Source organism: Triticum aestivum, chromosome 4A (genome assembly GCF_018294505.1).
Source record: "Triticum aestivum cultivar Chinese Spring chromosome 4A, IWGSC CS RefSeq v2.1, whole genome shotgun sequence".
In the NCBI taxonomy this organism is placed as follows: domain Eukaryota; kingdom Viridiplantae; phylum Streptophyta; class Magnoliopsida; order Poales; family Poaceae; genus Triticum; species Triticum aestivum.
Window position 1 is genome coordinate 49264460 of NC_057803.1, and position 21300 is coordinate 49285759.

A 21300-nucleotide genomic window follows, 5' to 3' on the forward strand; every position below is an offset into this window, starting at 1 on the left:
TGGCTTGCCCTTCGCGACCCATGTTGGACATGCAATAGGCTTCAACGTGGAGGGCTGCAGCACCAACCGCACTGTCCACTGTGTTGTCAACAACCGGAAATGATCTGCCACCCTTTTGATGGAGTGACTCTTCTCAAACTGATTAGATTCGACATGTTAAGCAGGGACAGCAGTTAATGAGATGACAGGTCAAGTTCAACCTCATGCCAGTCCTCTATCTATGTACTGCGACATTTGGCTCGAGCAAAATGCGCAACTTTTTTACAAGGTGGCTAGCAGCCGACAGGTTGCCATCTACAAAACCAGGGCGGACACTGCTCTTGCCGACATTTGCGAGGAACTATGTCAAAATCCTATGGGCTTTTGCCGTTCATTCGCCCTATCCCATTTGTCTTGTAAATACTCTATTCTGTCTTAGTACAAATGACACACATAGCCTGTGCGTTTTCTAGAAAAAACAACTGATCAACAAAATATAAATGGCCTTTTACACCCAAACGGAGGAAGTACAATATAATTGGCCAACCAACAAGACTACCAAAATCAGAAGTTTCAGACTTGCATAAGCCGTCAGAGTATGTCTACCTATTCATGAACCATGAATAATACTGATGAAGTCAGACAAAATTTGCTTCACCCACAAAGGAGAAGAAAAAACTATTGCCGCAGAGTGAATAAGTACATCCTTTGTATTTCTGGAATATGGTAAATAGCATACATGGTTCAGTATACATGGGATTCGACCCTGGTATGTTGAGGTGTCTGGTACCCTACACCACCACCACAATCCTGTCTAACCAATGAAAAACAGTATACAATAACAAAGATATTGTAGAATGAAATTTAGTTTCTCTTGAAACACCGATGTTCTACAGCATGTTCAAGATTCCTCATCTGAGATATACCACGAATGGGTTGCCGAGGGAAGGTAAAGTAAGCTTATGAGGAATGCTTTTGACTTGGGTTGCTCTCATGCCCGGGCTGAATCTGCAGCAAATTCTGCCCCTCTTCATCGTCCTCTTCCTTTGGCTCGATCTTGGGCACCTTGGGCTTTGTGGTCGATTGCTGGTAGAGAACACCACCAGACATGCATATCAAGAGCCCAATTGTCCCCACAAGGGACGCATGCTTGTCCCAGATAAGCAGATTGATCACGACGGTCAGGAGCTTGTTCACTATACCGAGCACCGTAAATCCAGTAGCAGAGATGGCCCGTCTGCAGGAGAATCCAAAGAAGGATATAGATAACCCAAACAGGCATGACAGAGCAACAGGAAGGACCACGTCGAACGATAGCCAGTTTGTTGTCATCTTGGAGCTGTCGACCTTCATCTGATTAAACTCTCCCATTATAAGGAGCTCAAGGGGGAACAACAACAGAGCCTCAAGGTTGTTGTAGAGCACAAGACCCCATGTGTTCAACCCGATGGTCATGACGACGTGCTTGATGTACACGAAATCAATAGACATGCTCGCTAGATAGGCTATTGCCCAGCTGTAAGCAGTCAGGGTGAACTGGTTATCTGTGAAAACATATATCACACTTCCACCAAGTATAGTGGAAAGTGAGAGCCATGTCTTGAATGATGGGCATGGTTGGTGAAGGTAAAGTGTCTCCCCAATGGCCACAAATATCGGCACAGCAGACCGAAACACGATGAAAGTGTCCACATTGGCATGCATCAGGAGCTCGCTGTTTGTGAAGATTGAGATGTAGAACATAACAGCAGCAGGTAGGAACTTCCACATGGTCCTCAAATTCAGCCTATCTGGCTCAATAAGCTTTAGCTGTCCACACAGGAGAACTCCAGCAACACTAGTGAGGTACTGTAAGGCTGTCAGTGCTCCAGGGTAGGGAAACTTCATGATTGCCCATTTGTTGATAATGGAGAGCAGAGATGCTGACAGGCAATAACCAGCAGCCACACCATAGACTGAAGCGTGGCGCATAAGAGTGCTCCATGTGTTATTCCAAGCTCCAGTTTTCTCGACTGAACCATCTTCTTTTGAGGGCTCTGAGAGATTAGACATCTGCAATCATTTAAAATAGTTTTATCAACTATGAAAGTCATGCAAAAAGCAATTGGAGAAGCCCAAGACAGTTAGATGTCATATACAGGTGTAGTAACTGACAGAGCAGAGAAGTACTTCGAACTTTTGTGCAGAGATATGATCTGGGTTCCATACATAATTTGTACAAGGTAAGTTAACATAGCAGTTCTGATGAACATGATTATCTGCTTTACTTCTAAAACCCAGTAACTCGTGCGACTGAAAATAATCAACATATTTTTGCTGAATTTAAGCTAGCATTGACTTTGAACGAAGAATCTCCCTTCGAGGATGCACCTATGTGCGAACGCCATATATTTCAGAGAAAAAAGTAGTTCAAAGGCATGATCCATAAGGTACAAGCAACCAAAGCTGATTTTCTGAACCCAAGAAAAAAAGTGATGATTGAATGATCCTGACAAATATGGAGAAACTTTACAGACAGGACACCTCAAAGAAAGCAAGTACCCGTCCACTTCCTATAATTGTCTCTAGCAAACAATCATCCTCTTATATATTGCTATAAAGTACAAAACTACTCCTTAGAAATCGATCTAACTGTGCTGACTGTGCACCTCCATGTGTTCTCCTTTGATCTTCAGCAAACTTTAGAGGTTAATCATGGTAAACAGTCGAGCAGGTCAAGGCCCGAAACCAAAAAAGGAAACAGACAAGTACTAAAAACAGGTTTCAGCTCCCAAGAAAAGGGTCAAAGGAAGAAGAGGAAACAATAGCAGCACCAAGAAAGAAACACTTCATGAAAGATCTAGTAGCATATCAACCATGCCAACCAAGAAACAATTTCATCAGAACTGAAGAAAAACCAAGCGAAGAAGAAGCAATACCTGGAACCGGCCAACCCGAGCAGGAGCCATGATCCCGAGCCCAAATCCAACAACAGCAAGCGCTCTAGCAACGAAGCATGTATCCTTCTAAACAAAGCCGAGGGTCAGGGCTTAAGGTGGCAAAGGAGGAACGAAGACCAGTATGCAACAAGCCAACAACCACCTAGCTAAGGCCAATCAGCTAATAAGCTCTCATATAAGGTGGCCACACGGAACGATCCATTTGCCCACGACGGCCATGTTCGGCATGTGAGTCAAACATGGTAGGAGCACGTCACAAGCGCATCAGCCAGTGGCCATCAGATCGGAGAACGGGTAAGAGAATTGTGCAAGAATATTCAGCACAACACCTAAGCGGTTTGGCCAAGTCAATCAAGACGAGGTCGCAATCATGGAACGTGCTAGCCAGTTGCCCGCAAGGAAACAAAATTAGCATAGCGACGCACTACCTCAGGAAGACAGGGGAGCTTCTTCCCCCACACCCCGCGCAGCCTGTGGGGAGAGGCGAACTCAACTGGAAGAAGAGATGCCCCTCAACTACCGCGACGTGACGCAAGTTAAAAAAGTGGCTGTGGGCGCACGGGGTGTTCCCCTGCACTCGCTAGCTGCTGACGAGGGCCTCGCGATCGAGCCAGCTCAACCGACTGCTGCGACGCGCCATGATTATGATTGAAGCGCTGGAGTTAGTCGCTGAAACATGCATACATGTGGCGGACGGAAGGAATGGCATCAAATGATTCGGAGAGGAGGAACTGGAGATCGTTAGGTGGACGCAAGCCGCCGGTCAGGACCACGGAATATCCACTACAGTTTTTAGCAGCGAAGCGGAACACGTCGCAACTGTGAACTGTAACCACGGGCCAAGATCGGAGTTTGACGCCTGAACAGAGGGGGGACGGGGGTGGAAGTAGAACCTCGCGGGAGGCGGCTCACCTTCGTTTGTGGTCGAAGTCACATGCGCCGCTCCTGGACGGATCCGCCGGCGGTCGAGGAGGGAGAGCGGGTGGAGGGGTCGAGCGAAGAGCGGCGGGATGCTGTCCGTCGACTGAACCGCGGGGCGATTTATGGAGGGGTTCGGGCAATGCTTTTGAGGCGGCGGTCGCCGGATCTGGACGCTGCGGAGGGTCAACGAGGGATCGCCTCGGGTGATTGGGCGCGCGATCGCGTGGGGTTTGGGGTTTGGAGGCGGGAGCGAACGGGATGGAGATTAGCCAGCTCTGGCTTCTGACCCGGGAGAGGCGGGAAGAAGGAGCAGATCTCGAGGCGCTCGTTTGGCTGGACCGTAGCGACGAACGGCAGGACGGCCGAGCCGGCCGCCCGGCGGGGACCGGGATGCCGTCTCTGTTCATTTTTAATTGCCTTCCGTTTCAGCTTCGGCACGAGGGAGATTCGCCGGATCTCGCGCCCGAGCCGCGCAAGCGCAAGGGCAACCTCGCCGAGCCACCTTCCAATTCCAAGCAATGGTAACGGTTCAGCGAGTCAGCAACTCCAGCAAGCTTCCTTGAAAAGCTTTCCGTAAAAGCCGTTTCACGGGATATCTGCATAATTTAATAGAAATTGTGCTGATGACTACTCTCTCTGTAAACTAATATAAGAGCGTTTAGATCACTACAGAGGGAGTACTTTTTTTCTTTCTTGGTCATCGTTCTCTAATTATTTTTCATTAAACTAGGTATGTGCCCCTGCATTGTCACGGGTCAATTTTTTTTAACATGATAAGATGATCATAGATAACAAATCTTGATGCAAAGCAAATAGGAAAAAAAATAAGATTATGTATTGGCTATAGAGTATACACTTTTAGCCATTTTTTAAAACCGATAAAATAGTTATGCGTCCATGATTAGTATGATTTATTGGGTTACCAAATATAGGAGATTGATTGATACTATTTATATTTGCTTATATGGGGCGTGGATTTATTGCTATTTATTGGATTACCAAAGATTGGTATCGGGTTTTATCATAAGAAACAATTTATTTATGGACCGTGAATTTATTGATACAAGCAGAATGCTCGTGCTTTGCTACGGGCTATTTGTTATCTTATCCTCAAAACCCGAGCCCAACACAAGACCCCACCCCACGATGCACCATTTTCTTTTTCTATCGGGCCCTCCCCTTTCCTCTCAGTTTCCCGCCGTAGCGGGACATTTCTCGCTGGAGCCACCTCTTTTGAAACCAGATGACGCCCACCTCACCATCGCCGTGCATTGCAGTAGGGATAAAATCTTTCATATTTACAATATAATAGTGGTTAAACTAACACATACTCTCGACACAAAACAACAAATAACTATACAAATCATTCTTAAAGGCACATTCAATTTTGTAAAATGCACAATGACGTTGGAGGCAAGTGGCAACCTGAACATATTCCTAATTACCAATAAGCTCCACCTCCAGCCCATATACCATTCATTGTTGTAAGGGATAACTGTTGCTCTTCTCTTCCTCGTCCTTCCCTACATCTTTTACTCCTAGCCTCCCCGCCAACCTGTTTCGTTGGCGCCAACCAACACCACGTCGACATCAGTATGTTCGTCAGCGACACCTCATCTTCTTCTTCACCCTTCCTCGTCAGTTTTAGTTGTCGCTCCTACTTATTTTCTAGAATAATCTGTCTTTCTTTTTTTGTTTTATTTTTTGGAACACTTTTTCCTTCTCCAACACCATGAACCACTTGGTGGCTTTAGTTTTTTACCTCTTATTCTTGGAACACTCTTTCTTTCACCTAAAGCATGAATCACGTGACTAATGTTGTGTCGTGTTGTCCTTCCCCGCGAACTTTTCAACAACCATCAGCGTGTGGACATCTTGTAGAGCATGATCTCCATCCATCTTGGTGAACACTAGGGCGCCCATGTTGTGAGCGCATGGTGGCCGTTGTCCATGTTGGCAAGCGGTGTTCGGCCAAGCCGCTGAGAGCTTGTTTGTCAAACAGTTGCCCACGAGCGCTTTCAAAATGATTCAGCACGATTAACTACTTGCATTATTAATTAAGTATACACATAATTAACGGCCTACCTAATTCTCTTCATGCCTAATTAATTGCAAACTAAATCAATTAATTACCTACCTAATTGGGAAAAAACCTACCTCTAATTATCCGTAGGCATAATTAATTGTCTACTTAATTAATTAGTTGCATTAATGAATTGATTTTCAAATTGATTCAGTGCAAAAAAATCCTATTTAAATGTACTTAATTAATTGCATACTAAATTGATTTTCAAATTGATTCAATGTGAGTTAATTAATTTTGTCAATGGTCTGATTTCCAAATTGATTTACCGTTTGATTTTCAAAATATTTTCACATGAATGGGTGCGACGAACGACGAGGACTATCGAGTATTGCGGAAAATATTTTCTTAATGAATTTCTTAACATTTGAATGGACACACTTGATTTGAGAATATAGCTTGTCTAACTCTTTGTATGACTGCGAAGAAATATAATATGACCACGTCTAGGAACGCCTGTCCCTGTTCGTCCGATGGCCCGCCTCCCGACATGGTCATTCTCGAATCCACGCACTGGCTTTTTCGAGCATCGCGCAGGCGTTAGGCCCAGCCACGGCGTCCTCCATGGTGTCGTGCATGGAATCCCTTTGTAGGGGCGCGTGGATGTGTACGCCCATAAGAAAAAATATATTTGTTGTATTAGAAACTTTTGATTGTCAATTAATAGTAGATATAAAATTTTATGGGGAATATTTGATTGTTTGGAAGGTTATCGAGAAAAATCTTATGTCTTTCTTTCAGGAAGGTGATTTCAGTTTGATTTTCTAATTCTTAATTGCCTATTATTTACGTGATTGAATTAAATCTGCACCTACCAAAGCAAGCATGAAACAAGATCTTCCGAATTTGGGTTTTTAATGGGAGGAATAAAAAACCAGTGATACAGGGATGGTGGGAGGTGGGACGAAATAAAACCCGACGAAAATAAAGTAGCGTACCAGGCTACCAACTGAGACATTAGGAGTAGAGATACCATAGATTGATCTGGTTTATTGTTGTTAGGGCATATCCTTCACCAGTTGGTTTTTGTGTTGATGACAATGCGCTTTACAGACTAACCGTGTGCATCGAGCATTTCAGATATTATTATATATGGCACACGACGGTTTATTCCCCACGGTGATAGAAAGAGCAAATACGGTTTATTTCCGGTGTTTCTTTTCATTTGATTTGAATCATAGAAAAATCATACTATTAGGGGTCCGCATTGGAAGGTATGGGTGGAATCAACACGTACACAAACTAAATGCACCCACATACCCTTCCTAGTATTTGGAGCCTCCTTCTGTTGTGCCTGGTTCTACCAAGTGGAGCTTTAGCGATAATACCGCTTGCTACCACGGTAGTGCCGCTTAGGCGGTACTTCGGTGATAGTATTGCCTGAGCAACAACCACCCTCTTTGTTAGGCAGAAGTTAATTGTGAAAGTACCACTCGCTGGAGCAGTAGTACCGCTTGGTGTGGTACTGCCGCTATAGTACCTCTTGTACTTCCGTCGAGTTCTTTGTATGCCTATTGCTGTTGGTAATTAGCGGTAATACCGCTTATCCCTGGCATTAGTACTGCTTCGGCAGTACTTCCGTTAATGTGACGTCTTGTTTATAATCGTGCACTAATAATACATGCATCATGCACGACCACAAACAGTAACTCACGTTAATATGACAACACAACTCTACGACAGAAATTTAAACATAAATTTTTATATTACAAACCAGGGCCAGGAGGATCCAAAATACATCAGTACATATACCAAGTTAAGTCTGGGTACAGAGGAGTTAGACAAGTTTTTACTTAAGAAGGCTGAGCAAAACAACAACACTAGACCGAAAAGGCGCAAGCCTCCTACCCGGGACCTCTGGACTACTCGTCGACGTTGGTCTCCATGTAGTAAGCACAATCGGGATAACCTACATCCGCGGTGCTAACAATTGTTGCAGCGATCGAGTTGAATGAAAAGAATAGCAAAGCAACGGTGAATACTCATCCAAAGTACTCACAAGACTTACATCAAAATATGGTAGATATGCATCAGTATCAAAGGAATGAGGCTATATCTTTGGACTATGCTGCATATATAAATGCCAGAATAAGGAAGAGAAGCTCAACTTAACAAAGACTATCAGCATCTTGCAACAATAGAAGAGAGGAGCGTATATGATATTAACTTGCACATGCATATAGAAACAACCTACCCAGAGATCCTTCCCTCGTCTCCGTGTGAGAAAGCAATCTCTGGGTATTCCTGTCTGTTATCTGGGTGTGTTTTATAAAGTATCCAATTTTAGTTGTAAGAGACCAGGATACAATTCCAAGTGCATTCTGTTACCATGGACATGACTATTCGAATAGTTTAACTTCCCTGCAAGGGTGCACTGTTGGGAAACGTTGCACGGAAAACAAAAAAAAATTACGCACACGCAAGGTCTATCCATGGAGATGCATAGCTACGAGAGGGGAGAGCATCTTCATACCCTTGAAGATCGCTAAGCGAAAGCGTTTATCAACGCGGTTGATGTAGTCATACACCTTCACGATCCGTCCTGATCAAGTACTGAACGTACGACACCTCCGTGTTCTGCACACGTTCAACTCGATGATGTCCTCGCCTTCTCGATCCAGCAAGAGGGGCAAAGTAGTAGATGAGTTCCGGTAGCACGACGACGTGGTGATGGTTGGTGATGAAGAACAATCTCCGCAGGCCTTCGCCAAGCACTATAGAAACTAGACGGAGGATAAACTAGAGGGGACGGGGTTGCCGGCGCATGGCTTGGTGAATCTTGATGTGTCTTGGGTGCTATCCCTACCCCTCTATTTATATGTTGAGTCTTGGGTCGAAACTTGGAGTAAAATCCTCCTCAAAGTCGGTTTTGCCCGAAAGGCAAGAGTCCTACTCGGACTCCAGGACCAGACGCCAGGGTTCCCAGCATCTGGACCTAGATGCCAGGGTCCCTGGCGTCTGGCCCCTGGCCTCCGCAAACTTCCTTTTGCACCTTCCAAAAGCCTCGTGGGCTTTACCCCTTGGCCCAAATAAAGTGTTCTCGTACCCAAACATTTCAGGAAACATTTGAAACCCCTTCCGGAAGCCAAACACTATTATCCCATTTATCAATATTTACATTCGGACTATTCCGGAGCTCCTTGTCATGTCCGTGATCTTATTCAGGACTCCAAACAACATTCGGTCACCGACATACATAACTCATATAATACTATATCGTCAACGAACGTCAAGCGTTCGGACCCTATGGGTTCGAGAATGATGTAGCCATGACCGAGACGCTTCTCTGGTCAATAACCAATAGCGGGACCTAGATGCCCATATTGTTTCCTACATATTCTACAAAGATCTTTATTGGTTGAACCTTTATGACAACATACGTAATTCCCTTTGTTTGTCGGTATGTTACTTGCCCGAGATTCGGTCATCGATATCTTCATACCTAGTTCAATCTCATTACCGGCAAGTCTCTTTACTCGTTCCATAATACATCATCTCGCAACTAACTCCTTAGTCACTTTACTTGCAAGCTTCTTGTGATGTGTATTACCGAGAGGGCCCAGAGATATCTTTCCGATACTCAGAGTGAGAAATCCTAATATCGATCCATGCCAACTCAACAGACACCTTCGGAGATACCTGTAGAGCATCTTTATGATCACCCAGTTACATTGTGATTTTTGAAAGCACACAAGGTATTCCTCCGGTATCCGGGAGTTGCATGATCTCATAGTCAAAGGAATATGTATTTGACATCAAGAAAGCAATATCAATAAACTGAATGATCATATGCTAAGCTAACGGATGGGTCTTGTCCATCACATCATTCTCCTAACGATGTGATCCCGTTATCAAAGTGACAACACATGTCTATGGTTAGGAAACCCTAACCATCTTTGATCAACGAGCTAGTCTAGTAGAGGCTCACTAGGGACGCGATATTTGTTTATGTATGCACACATGTATCTAAGTTTCCGATCAATACAATTCTAGCATGAATAATAAACCTTTATCATGAATAAAGAAATATAATAATAACAAATTTATTATTGCCTCTAGGGCATATTTCCATCAGTATCCCACTTGCACTAGAGTCAATAATCTAGATTATATTGTAATGAATCTAACAACCATGGAGGCTTGGTGCTGATCATGTTTTGCTCATGGAAGAGGCTTAGTCAATGGGTCTGCTACATTTAGATCCGTATGTATTTTGCAAACTACTATGTCTCCATCCTTGACCTTTTCACGAATGGAGTTAAAGCATCTCTTGATGTGTTTGGTTCTCTTGTGAAACCTGAATTCCTTCACTACGGCAATTTCTCCAGTGTTGTCACAAAAGATTTTCATTGGACCCGATGCACTGGGTATTACACCCAGATCGGATATGAGTTCCTTCATCCAGACTCCTTCATGTGCTGCTTCTGAAGCAGCTATGTACTCTTCTTCACACGTAGATCCCGCCATGATGCTTTGCTTGGAACTGCACCAACTGACAGCTCCACCATTCAATATAAATACGTACCCGGTTTGTGTCTTAGAGTCATCCGCATCAGTGTTGAAGCTAGCATCGATGTAACCATTTGCGACGAGCTCTTCGTCACCTCCATAAACGAGAAACATATCATTGGTCCTTTTCAGGTATTTCAGGATGTTCTTGACCGCAGTCCAGTGATCCACTCCCGGATTACTTTGGTACCTCCCTGCCAAACTTTCATAAATGACATCAGGTCAGGTACACAACATAGCATACATGATAGAACCTATGGTTGAGGCATAGGGAATGACTTTCATTTTCTCTCTATCTTCTGCAGTGGTCGGGCTTTGAGTCTGACTCAACTTCACACCTTGTAACACAGGCGAGAATCCTTTCTTTGACTGATCCATTGTGAACTTCTTCAAAACTTTGTCAAGGTATGTGCTTTGTGAAAGTCCTATTAAGCGTCTTGATCTATCCCTATAGATCTTGATGCCCAATATATAAGCAGCTTCACCGAGGTCTTTCATTGAAAAATTCTTATTCAAGTATCCTTTTATGTTATCCAGAAATTTTATATCATTTCCAATCAACAATATGTCATCCACATATAATATCAGAAATGGTACAGAGCTCCCACTCACTTTCTTGTAAATACATGCTTCACCGTAAGTCTATATAAAACCATATGCTTTTATCACCTAATCAAAGATTATATTCCAACTCCGAGATGCTTGCACCAGTCCATAGATGGGTCGCTGGAGCTTGCACACTTTGTTAGCACCTTTAGGATCAACAAAACCTTCTGGTTGCATCATATACAACTCTTCTTTAAGAAATCCATTAAGGAATGCAATTTTGACGTCCATTTGCCAGATTTCATAATTATAAAATGTGGTAATTGCTAACATGATTTGGACTGACTTAAGCATCACTAAGGGTGAGAAAGTCTCATCGTAGTCAACCCCTTGAACTTGTCGAAAACCTTTTGCGACAAGTCAAGATTTGTAGATAGTGACATTACCATCAGCGTCTGTCTTCTTCTTCTTAAAGATCCATTTATTCTCAATGGCTTGCAGATCATCGGGCAAGTCCACCAAAGTCCACACTCTATTCTCATACATGGATCCTATCTCAAATTTGATGGCCTCAAGCCATTTATCGAAATCTGGGCTCATCATAGCTTCTTCATAGTTCATAGGTTTGCCATGGTCTAATAACATGACTTCCAGGACAGGATTACCGTACCACTCTGGTGCGGAACGTGCTCTGTTCGACCTATGAGGTCCAGTAGTAACTTGATCCAAAGTTTCATGATCATCATAATTATCTTCCTCTCCAGTTGGTGTTGGCATCACAGGAACGATTTTCTATGATGTGCTACTTTCCAATTGAAGATAAGGTACAATTACCTCATCAAGTTCTACTTTCCTCCCACTCACTTCTTTCGAGAGAAATTCATTCTCTAGAAAGGGCCATTCTTGGCAACAAAGATCTTGCCTTCGGATCTGTGATAGAAGGTGTACCCAATTGTTTCCTTGGGGTATCCTATGAAGACATACTTCTCCGATTTGGGTTCGAGCTTATCAGGTTGAAGCCTTTTGACATAAGTGTCCACTGGCGTGCGTCAGTCCTAAACAAACGGGTTTTAACCCCTTTCCACGACGGCATTTGGAACCGTCGCCAAGTGAATGTGGGTGATAGGGGGGTCCTTCCCAGACGACCCAGAAACTGTCGGGGTTAGTGTCGTGGAATTGTCACGGCAGATGTCCTCGTTGAAAGGACTTAGTCGGGAGGCCAACGCATCTATGTGATAGCTTGAGAGGGGTTGGTCGGAACCGAGAGACGTGAGGTTTAACCCAGGTTCGGCTCCTCACGATGGAGGTAAAAGCCTACATCCTGCTTCACTGATATTGACGATGATGATCACGATTACAAGGGTGCTCTATATCGAGAGGTATAGACTTGTCTGTCTAACCCTAAACTGTCCAACTCATGGAAAACTTGTGCCTCTTGGGTGCCCTATCCCTCCTTATATAAGTTGGAGGGGCGGGTTACATGTGGAGTCCTAGTAGGACTAGGACTACTCTATTACAAGCAGAATCCTAATCTTGCTTCCTTTGTAAGAGAATATTCCTTATGCCTTAAACCGACCCACCATAACATGAGTCGGACTTCCATGAGCCGCCTTCTAGGCCACCGGGTCTTGTCGCTCCTCTGACCCGCCTGCCGGGTCACCAATGCGTCACTTGGTTCGGCCGGGTCATCAGTGAGTGAAGAGATCCGGGCGGGTCACTTAGTGAGTCGCCAAGTCAGGGTGGGTCACCACTGAGTCGCCAAGTCCGCCGGGTCATACCGCGGGGTATATCCCCGACATTAGCGCCCAGTTTAATTTGGATTTATCCATGTTAAACTGATCCTGCAAAATAAACACAAGAACAAATTTGACAGGTTGTGCTCCGGGTTAAAAATTCTTGTAAGCCGGTACCTGATCATCCTTAAGTCCTTGTCATTTCCTTCTTCTGGAAAGTCCGGGTCAATAGACCAGCCTCACAGAAAAATATTGTGAATAATAACTCATTTGATTCAGCTCCCAATGTTTAACAAAAAATATTGGTATTGAAATACTCATCTGATTTTTAGCTGGCTTGGAGATGTAGAACTTGCCGGTTTATCATTGCCAAAATTGCCGATTTGTAAATATTGATGGCACCTGATCATAATTGTTGCTAACATCAAGCTTTGAAAGTGTGCCTCCCTTATATGCATATCACTTGTAGCCCCCAAGTCTTAAGAAGGGAGCATAGTAACAGCTTAAGACTTACTTCAATATAAATGTTGCAACCTTGAAGAAATCCAGGTTGTTCATCTCAGTCACTAGTTAAAACTGAATATTCCACACATGTAGCCCCCAAGTGCCGGGTTGTCATGCTTGCAGCAACCTGGGACTTGTAATTGCCGTATGCTCATAAAAACTTCAACAGGTGTAGCCCCCAAGGGCTAGGTCATTATGCAATAATGAGTAGGGACTTTGTAGATATGATCATGTAGACTTAAGCCGCAATGTGTAGCCCAAGGGCCGGCTTAGTAAGACAAGACTGAGCTGGGACTTTATATATACTTCATTGAAAATAGCATCATATGATGTAGCCCTCCATCGTAGGGATTGAACGCACGACCACAAGGTTAAGAGCCTTGTGCTCTACCAACTGAGCAGTGGACCCTTCAATATAATGGATTAAATCTTGTGTACCTTGAATTTTTGACAGGAGCAATTAGTAGCCCCCAAGGGCCGGCTCATTACCATGTGATGAGTCGGGTCTTCAATAAGGTGAGCGAAAAATGACTTTGCATTAGCCCCCAAGTGCCATGGTGCATGCTGGCAGTGACATGGGACTTGCATATTTGATGTAATCTCAACTTGAATAATGTAGCGCCCAAGTGCCGGGTCGTAAGCCTGCAATGACTCGGGACTATTCCTTCCATTGTAAAATAAATCATATCCATTAATAAAATAATAGCTATTGCGCTGAAGCGACTTTCAAAACCTCAATCATAATACTGGTTATTGATAACCATAACAAAAATCCAGCCATGTTGGCTATTCAAGATTTGAATAATATAATCCGGTATGAAAACCTTAATCATTCAATATAATCATGACAATCCAGCCAAGTTTGGCTATTAAAGAATTGAATACCTTATCGGTTGACAAGTAAATCTGGAGTTTAAATACTCAGTGGCTCTTGGCCAATGGCGACTTAATGCGTATTCATTGTAATCCGGGATTTTTGCAACCCAGTGGCTTATAGCCTTTGTGAAAATCAATAACTGATAACCCTTTTGAAAAACCAATTTCAATTTTTAACAATGGGCTTGAACTTAATCATTTATGTAAGTCATAGCTCTGCAAATCCCGCACATAGTTTATACAACATATGCCCTGGCGACTTAACATCAAAAGCCAGGGCGGGTAACAACCCAAACATAATATAGTATTATGTAATTATGAAAAAGACTAGCATTAAGGCCATTCAAGCCTAAACATATTGGCAACTTAAAGTTAAAAGCCAGCACGGGTTATCAAACCTCGCATATTCATATAACCAGGAAAAGATACCTGTAGGATTGATTTATACTACTGGCTTACATTGCCATACCCAGTGAAGATAACAATCCAATGATTTATAAGCGCATGATTCCATTGGTGCAATTCAAAATATACTGGCGACTTAACGTCCAAAGCCAGGGCGGTTATCAAACCTCGCATATTCATCCAACCATTTAAAAGCATACCTAGAGAATTGGCTCAAATTACCGGCTTACAATGCCACATCCAGTGAGGGTGACAACCCAAGTACTCATAAGCGCATAATTCCAATTGTGCAATCAAAGTATACTGGCGACTTAACGTCCAAAGCCAGGCTGGGTTAATAAACGCTGGGGAAATTCATATATGAACCATAAGGCATCATAGCCCTCATCGGTTTTCAACCATGTATTAACATATCATAAGAGATGAACCTCAAAAAATGTTCAAATCAAATATAAATCAAAAGATAAAAACAAGGCTTTCACAGGCTGCCAAACCTTCAAGTCAAGTGCTTTCAAAGGGCCTCACAGCCGCTGAGTTAAACCTTCATGCAACCTTATAAGCCGGGCCTCACATGACCAATCGTCATTTTAACTTTGACAAGTTCAGGGTCTTTATAAGATTGACTGTCAAAAGTATGGCGAGTCATTACAGTCAATTTGGGCGGAGTGGCAGACTTAAAAAGGCAGGATAACCCGGGTTTTTAGGTGAATATGAAAGACAAGTGCTCCCTGGGTGATTTTGGTAATTAATGTCAACATATCTCTTTTTGGACTAATGCTTCTACCTAGTATGTTTCAGATAAGTTCAAAAATGGAGTGGCATGGACTAGAGGATGTGGAACCCCTTCAAGATGCTGAGGACTAAGGATTAGCTCAAGCTCAAAGCTCAGGACTCTACATTTTATTTTAGTGATCCAAAATCACATTGAGTCCATAGGAAAGCCAATACTATTAAGAGGGGATGAAGTGTTGCTCAATGGCTTGCTTGCTCAAAGTGCTTAGTGATATGCTCCAAAGCCCTCAACCACTTTCTCATATCCACATATGTCCCAAACCAAAAGTCAAACTCGTCCCCACCGAAACTTTCTATCCGGCGCCACCGAGTTCAGTTGACATAGCCACTACCAGAAACCCTAATCAATTCGGTCTCACCGATGGGATCTCGGTCTCACCGAGATGGGCTTGCAAACTCTCTGTTGCCTATTGCAATAATTTCGGTCCCACCGAGACATGCAATCGGTCCCACCAAGTTTTCTTGGCCAACTCTCTGTTTTGCTTATTACCCAAACTGGTCCCACCGAGTTTGTGTAATGGGTCAAACCAAGATGAGGCTTTACCCTAACCCTAGCACATCGGTCCCACCGAAATGCCTAACGGTCACATTTTGAACTAAATCGATCTGACCGAGTTTCATGATTCGGTCCCACCGAGTTTGGTGATTTGTGTGTAACGGTTAGATTTTGTGTGAAGGCTATTTATACCCCTCCACCCACTCTTAATTCATGGAGAGAGCCATCAGAACATGCCTACACTTCCAACATACATTTTCTGAGAGAGAACCACCTACACTTGTGTTGAGGTCAAGATATTCCACTCCAACCACATAAATCTTGATCTCTAGCCTTCCCCAAGTTGCTTTCCACTCAAATCATCTTTCCACCAAATCCAAATCTTGTGAGAGAGAGTTGAGTGTTGGGTAGACTATCATTTGAAGCACAAGAGCAATGAGTTCATCATCAACACACCATTTGTTACCTCTTCGAGAGTGGTGTCTCCTAGATTGGTTAGGTGTCACTTGGGAGCCTTCGTCAAGATTGTGGAGTTGAACCAAGGAATTTGTAAGGTCAAGGATATCGCCTACTTCGTGAAGATCTACCCGAGTGAGGCAAGTCCTTCGTGGGCGACGACCATGGTGGGATAGACAAGGTTGCTTCTTCATGGACCCTTCATGGGGGGAGCCCTTCGTGGACTCGCGCAATCGTTACCCTTCGTGGATTGAAGTATCCATCAATGTGGATGTACGATAGCACCACCTATCAGAACCACGCCAAAAATCTCCGTGTCTCCAATTGCGTTTGCATACTCCAATCCCATCCCTTTATATTCTTGCAACTTGCATGCTTTACTTTCCGCTGCTCATATACTCTTGTCATGCTTGCTTGATATGTATTGTGAATGTTTAAACTTGTGCCAAAACTCCACTTCAACTTAAAGAAGTTAAAAACTGCAAATTTTCTTACTTAGAGTCTATTCACCCCCCCTCTAGACACCTGTTCTCGATCCTTTCAATTGGTATCAGAGCTTTGGTCTCCATTTCTTTGGTTTAATCACCATTGGAGGAAGATGGAGGAGTCTACATTGGGGTGTCTTAGACGTAGAGTGCCTATTCTTGATGGAGAGTTCTTTCATGAGTGGAAAAATGAGATGCTTGAGATTTTCAATGAATATCATTTGAACAAGTACATTACTAGCCCTTGTGCACCTCATGTTGATCCTTTGCATCCTACCCTTGATGAGTCTATTGACATGATCCGCAACCTTAGAACTGTTAATCTTATCACTAGAGGCTTGCCTAGAAACTTGATTTGATGTTTGCCTACTCTTGATTGTGCCTACAATATATGGAGATTTCTTGAGGAAATATTTCCAAACTATTCCTTGCAAAACTTAGATGAACTTCTTCATAAGTCTATTGCCTTGAGTAAGATGAATTCTAGTGATCCTATGTTTGGTGATTGTCTATTTGAGCTTACCAATCTCATGCGTGCCAAAGGAGATGTTGGAATCATTAGCAATATCATATCCGAAGCTATTAGAATTCATAAAGGTGACCATTATGATGATTATTTATCTAATGAATTGCCCTCTCTAGGAATTGATCAAATACAAGACGATGTTGAACATGGATACTATGATGAGGATAATGATAGTGACAATGATCTTGACGATGGGATGAGACACTTTGGTCTTATGGCTAATCTTCGTGGCTACATGGCTGGAGGAAAGGAATGGGTTCTTGATAGTGGATGTACTGATCATATGACCAGAGACAAAGATATGTTTCGTGAGCTTGCTGAAAACGACGACCCTCAAAAGTATGTCACTTTTGGTGATAACTCAAAGGGTAAGGTGGTTGGCCTCGGCAAGGTGGCCATCTCACATGATAGCTCCATACAAAGCGTCATGCTCGTTGAATCTCTTGGGTACAATTTACTTTCAGTATCTAGACTTGCTGATTTCGGTTTCAATGTCCTATTTACTGAAGTAGATTGCCAAGTATTTCGAAGAGACAATCATAAAATGGTCTTTACCGGTATACGTAGAGGTGATCTTTACATTGTTGATTTCACTAAAAAGGCTCGACCTAGAACTTGCTTAATTGCTAAATCTTCTAAAGGCTGGTTGTGGCATAGAAGGCTAGGTCATGTGGGCATGCGAAATCTTGATAAGCTTATTAAAGGTAATCATATCCTTGGAGTAAAAGATGTTATATTTGACAAGGATAGACTTTGTAGTGCTTGTCAAGCAGGAAAACAAGTTGGAGGGAGTCACCCCATGAAGAACCATCATGACCACGGGAAGACCGCTTGAGCTACTTCGTATGGATCTCTTTGGTCCCAATGCCTACAAGAGTCTCGGTGGTAACTCATTTGGTCTAGTCATAGTCGATGATTTTTCAAGATTTACGTGGGTGTTCTTCCCTGATGATAAATCGCAGGTCCAAAAGATCTTCAAAAACTTCACTAGGAAGGCCCAAAATCAATTTGAAGTGAAGATCAAGAAGGTTCGGAGCGACAACGGAACGGAGTTCAAGAACGCAAATGTGGATACCTTTCTTGACGAAGAGGGGATTTCACACGAGTTCTCGGCTACGTACACACCTCAACAAAATGGAGTTGTTGAGAGGAAGAACCGGGCTCTTATTGAGATGGCAAGAACGATGCTTGATGAGTACAAGACTCCAAAACACTTTTGGGAGGAAGCGATTGAGACAGCTTGTCATGCAACAAATCGCTTGTATTTTCACAAGCTACTCGGCAAGACGGCATATGAGCTCCTCACCAGTAACAAACCCCAAGTTGGATACTGTCGAGTATTCGGCTCAAAGTGCTACATTCTTGATAAGCATAGTCGTTCTAAATTTGCTCCAAAATCTCATGAAGGTTTCCTACTTGGTTATGGCTCAAACTCTCACACTTACCGTGTCTACAACAATTTCACCCGAAAGGTTGAAGAGACGGTAGATGTGAAGTTTGATGAATCTAACGGCTCGCAAGTAGAGCAATTGCCAATTTATGTAGGAGACAAAGACCCTTCAGAAGAAATCCAAGACTTGTCTATTGGAAAGATTCGTCCAATGGAGGTGAAGGAGAGTACCTCGTCCGTCCACATGGAAGCTTCCACCTCACGACAAGGTGAACCATGAGTTGATACGAAAGCATCCACAAGTGGGACACACCAAGATGAAGAAAACGAGGAAGTACACCAAGATGAACATCAACAACCTCCTTCTCCACCACGACAAGAGAACGACAACGTCAACAATGAAGAAGGCCAAGAAGAAGAACAAGATGAAGAGGATGTTCCACCCCGAGCCAAGCAAAAGCTCCCACAAGTTCGAGCAAGAGTCGCCAAAGACTATCCCGTCGGCAAATCTACAATGATATCCAAACCGGGAGAATCACTCGCTCTAAAACTCGTTTGACTAACTTTTGTGAACATTATTCATTCATCTCTAGCATTGAACCTATGAAGGTTGACAAAGCATTGGAAGATCCAGATTGGATAAACGCCATGCATGAAGAGCTACACAACTTTGAGAGAAATCAAGTGTGGACATTGGTTGAGAAGCCCGACAACAATCACAACATCATCGGTACCAAATGGGTGTTTCGAAACAAGCAAGATAAAGATGGACAAGTTGTTCACAACAAAGCACGTCTAGTCGCCCAAGGCTACACTCAAGTCGAAGGTATGGACTATGGTGAGACATATGCCACTGTTGTTGGGGAACGTAGTAATTTCAAAATTTTTCCTACGCACACGCAAGATCATGGTGATGCATAGCAACGAGAGGGGAGAGTGTTGTCTACGTACCCTCGTAGACCGAAGCGGAAGTGTTGACGCAATGTAGAGGAAGTAGTCGTACGTCTTCCCGTTCCAACCGATCCAAGCACCATTACTCCGGCACCTCCGAGTTCTTGGCACACGTTCAGCTTGATGATGCACCCCGGGCTCCGATCCAGCAAAGCTTCGGGGAGGAGTTCCGTCAGCATGACGGTGTGGTGATGATCTTGATGTTCAACCGTCGCAGGGCTTTGCCTAAGCACCACTACAATATGACTAAGGTGGAATATGGTGGAGGGGGGCACCGCACACGGCTAAGGAACGATCAGGAAGATCAACTTGTGTGTCCTAGGGTGCCCCCGTATATAAAGGAGCCAAGGGGAGGGGGTGGCCGGCCAAGGAGGGCGCGCCAAAGGGGAGTCCTACTCCCACCGGGAGTAGGACTCCCTTCTTTCCTAGTTGGAGAAGGAGAAGTGGGAAAGAGGAAGAAGAGGGAAAGGAAAGGGGGGGGGGTGGCGCCTCCCCCCTCTCCTTGTCCTATTCGGACTAGGGAGGGGAGGGGCGCACGACCACCTCTTGCCTCCTTTCCTCTTATCCCTTAGGGCCCATGAAGGCCCAATAACCCCCGGGAGGGGGGGGGGGTTCCGGTAGCCCCTCGGTAATCCGGTAAAATCCCGATTTTACCCGGAACGATTCTGATATCCAAATATAGGCTTCCAATATATCGATCTTTATGTCTCGACCATTTCGAGACTCCTTGTCATGTCCATGATCACATACGGGACTCCGAACAACCTTCGGTACATCAAAATACATAAACTCATAATGAAACTGTCATCGTAACGTTAAGCGTGCGGACCCTACGGTTCGAGAACAATGTAGACATGACCGAGACACGTCTCCAGTCAATAACCAATAGCGGAACCTGGATGTTCATATTGGTTCCTACATATTCTACGAAGATCTTTATCGGTCAGACCGCATAACAACATACGTTGTTCCCTTTGTCATCGGTATGTTACTTGCCCGAGATTCGATCGTCGGTATCTCAATACCTAGTTCAATCTCGTTATCGGCAAGTCTCTTTACTCGTTCCGTAATACATCATCTCACAACTAACTCATTAGTTGCAATGCTTGCAAGGCTTATGTGATGTGCATTACCGAGAGGGCCTAGAGATACCTCTCTGACAATCGGAGTGACAAATCCTAATCTCGAAATACGCCAACCCAACATGTACCTTTGGAGACACCTGTAGAGAACCTTTATAATCACCCAGTTACTTGTGACATTTGGTAGCACACAAAGTGTTCCTCCGGCAAACGGGAGTTGCATAATCTCATAGTCATAGGAACATGTATAAGTCATGAAGAAAGCAATAGCAACATACTAAACGATTGGGTGCTAAGCTAATGGAATGGGTCATGTCAATCAGATCATTCACCTAATGATGTGATCCTGTTGATCAAATAACAACTCTTTGTCCATGGTTAGGAAACATAACCATCTTTGATTAACGAGCTAGTCAAGTAGAGGCATACTAGTGACACTTTGTTTGTCTATGTATTCACACATGTATTATGTTTCCGGTTAATACAATTCTAGCATGAATAGTAAACATTTATCATGATATAAGGAAATAAATAATAACTTTATTATTGCCTCTAGGGCATATTTCCTTCAGTCTCCCACTTGCACTAGAGTCAATAATCTAGATTACACAGTAATGATTCTAACAC

At 43.6% G+C, this 21300-nt stretch overlaps 1 protein-coding gene across 5 annotated transcripts; it reads right to left on the minus strand.

The window, feature by feature from the left end:
• Nucleotides 1-671: 671 nt before the first annotated feature.
• Nucleotides 672-4117, minus strand: LOC123085084 (GDP-mannose transporter GONST3). Of its 5 annotated transcripts, none has more exons than XM_044506667.1 (3): nt 3831-4115; nt 2898-2984; nt 672-2031 (listed from the first exon to the last, which is right to left on the minus strand). In XM_044506667.1, exons 2-3 carry the CDS (start codon nt 2925-2927, stop codon nt 940-942), a joined length of 1122 nt encoding a protein of 373 aa, XP_044362602.1. In that variant the 5' UTR covers nt 2928-2984; nt 3831-4115; the 3' UTR covers nt 672-939. The 5 variants fall into 5 exon arrangements, with proteins under 5 accessions (XP_044362602.1, XP_044362603.1, XP_044362604.1 ...); XM_044506668.1 differs by lacking the exon at nt 3831-4115 and adding an exon at nt 3061-3079; XM_044506669.1 differs by lacking the exon at nt 2898-2984 and having other exon boundaries at nt 3831-4117.
• Between the last annotated feature and the right edge of the window lie 17183 nt (nt 4118-21300).

Bases quoted from the DNA above. Each gene is read 5' to 3' on its own strand.
- LOC123085084 (XM_044506667.1), bottom strand. From the start codon at position 2,927: ATGGCTCCTGCTCGGGTTGGCCGGTTCCAG. The intron at 2,032-2,897 runs GTATTGCTTCTT...AAATGATTGCAG, and splicing joins CTCGGGTTGGCCGGTTCCAG to ATGTCTAATCTCTCAGAGCC.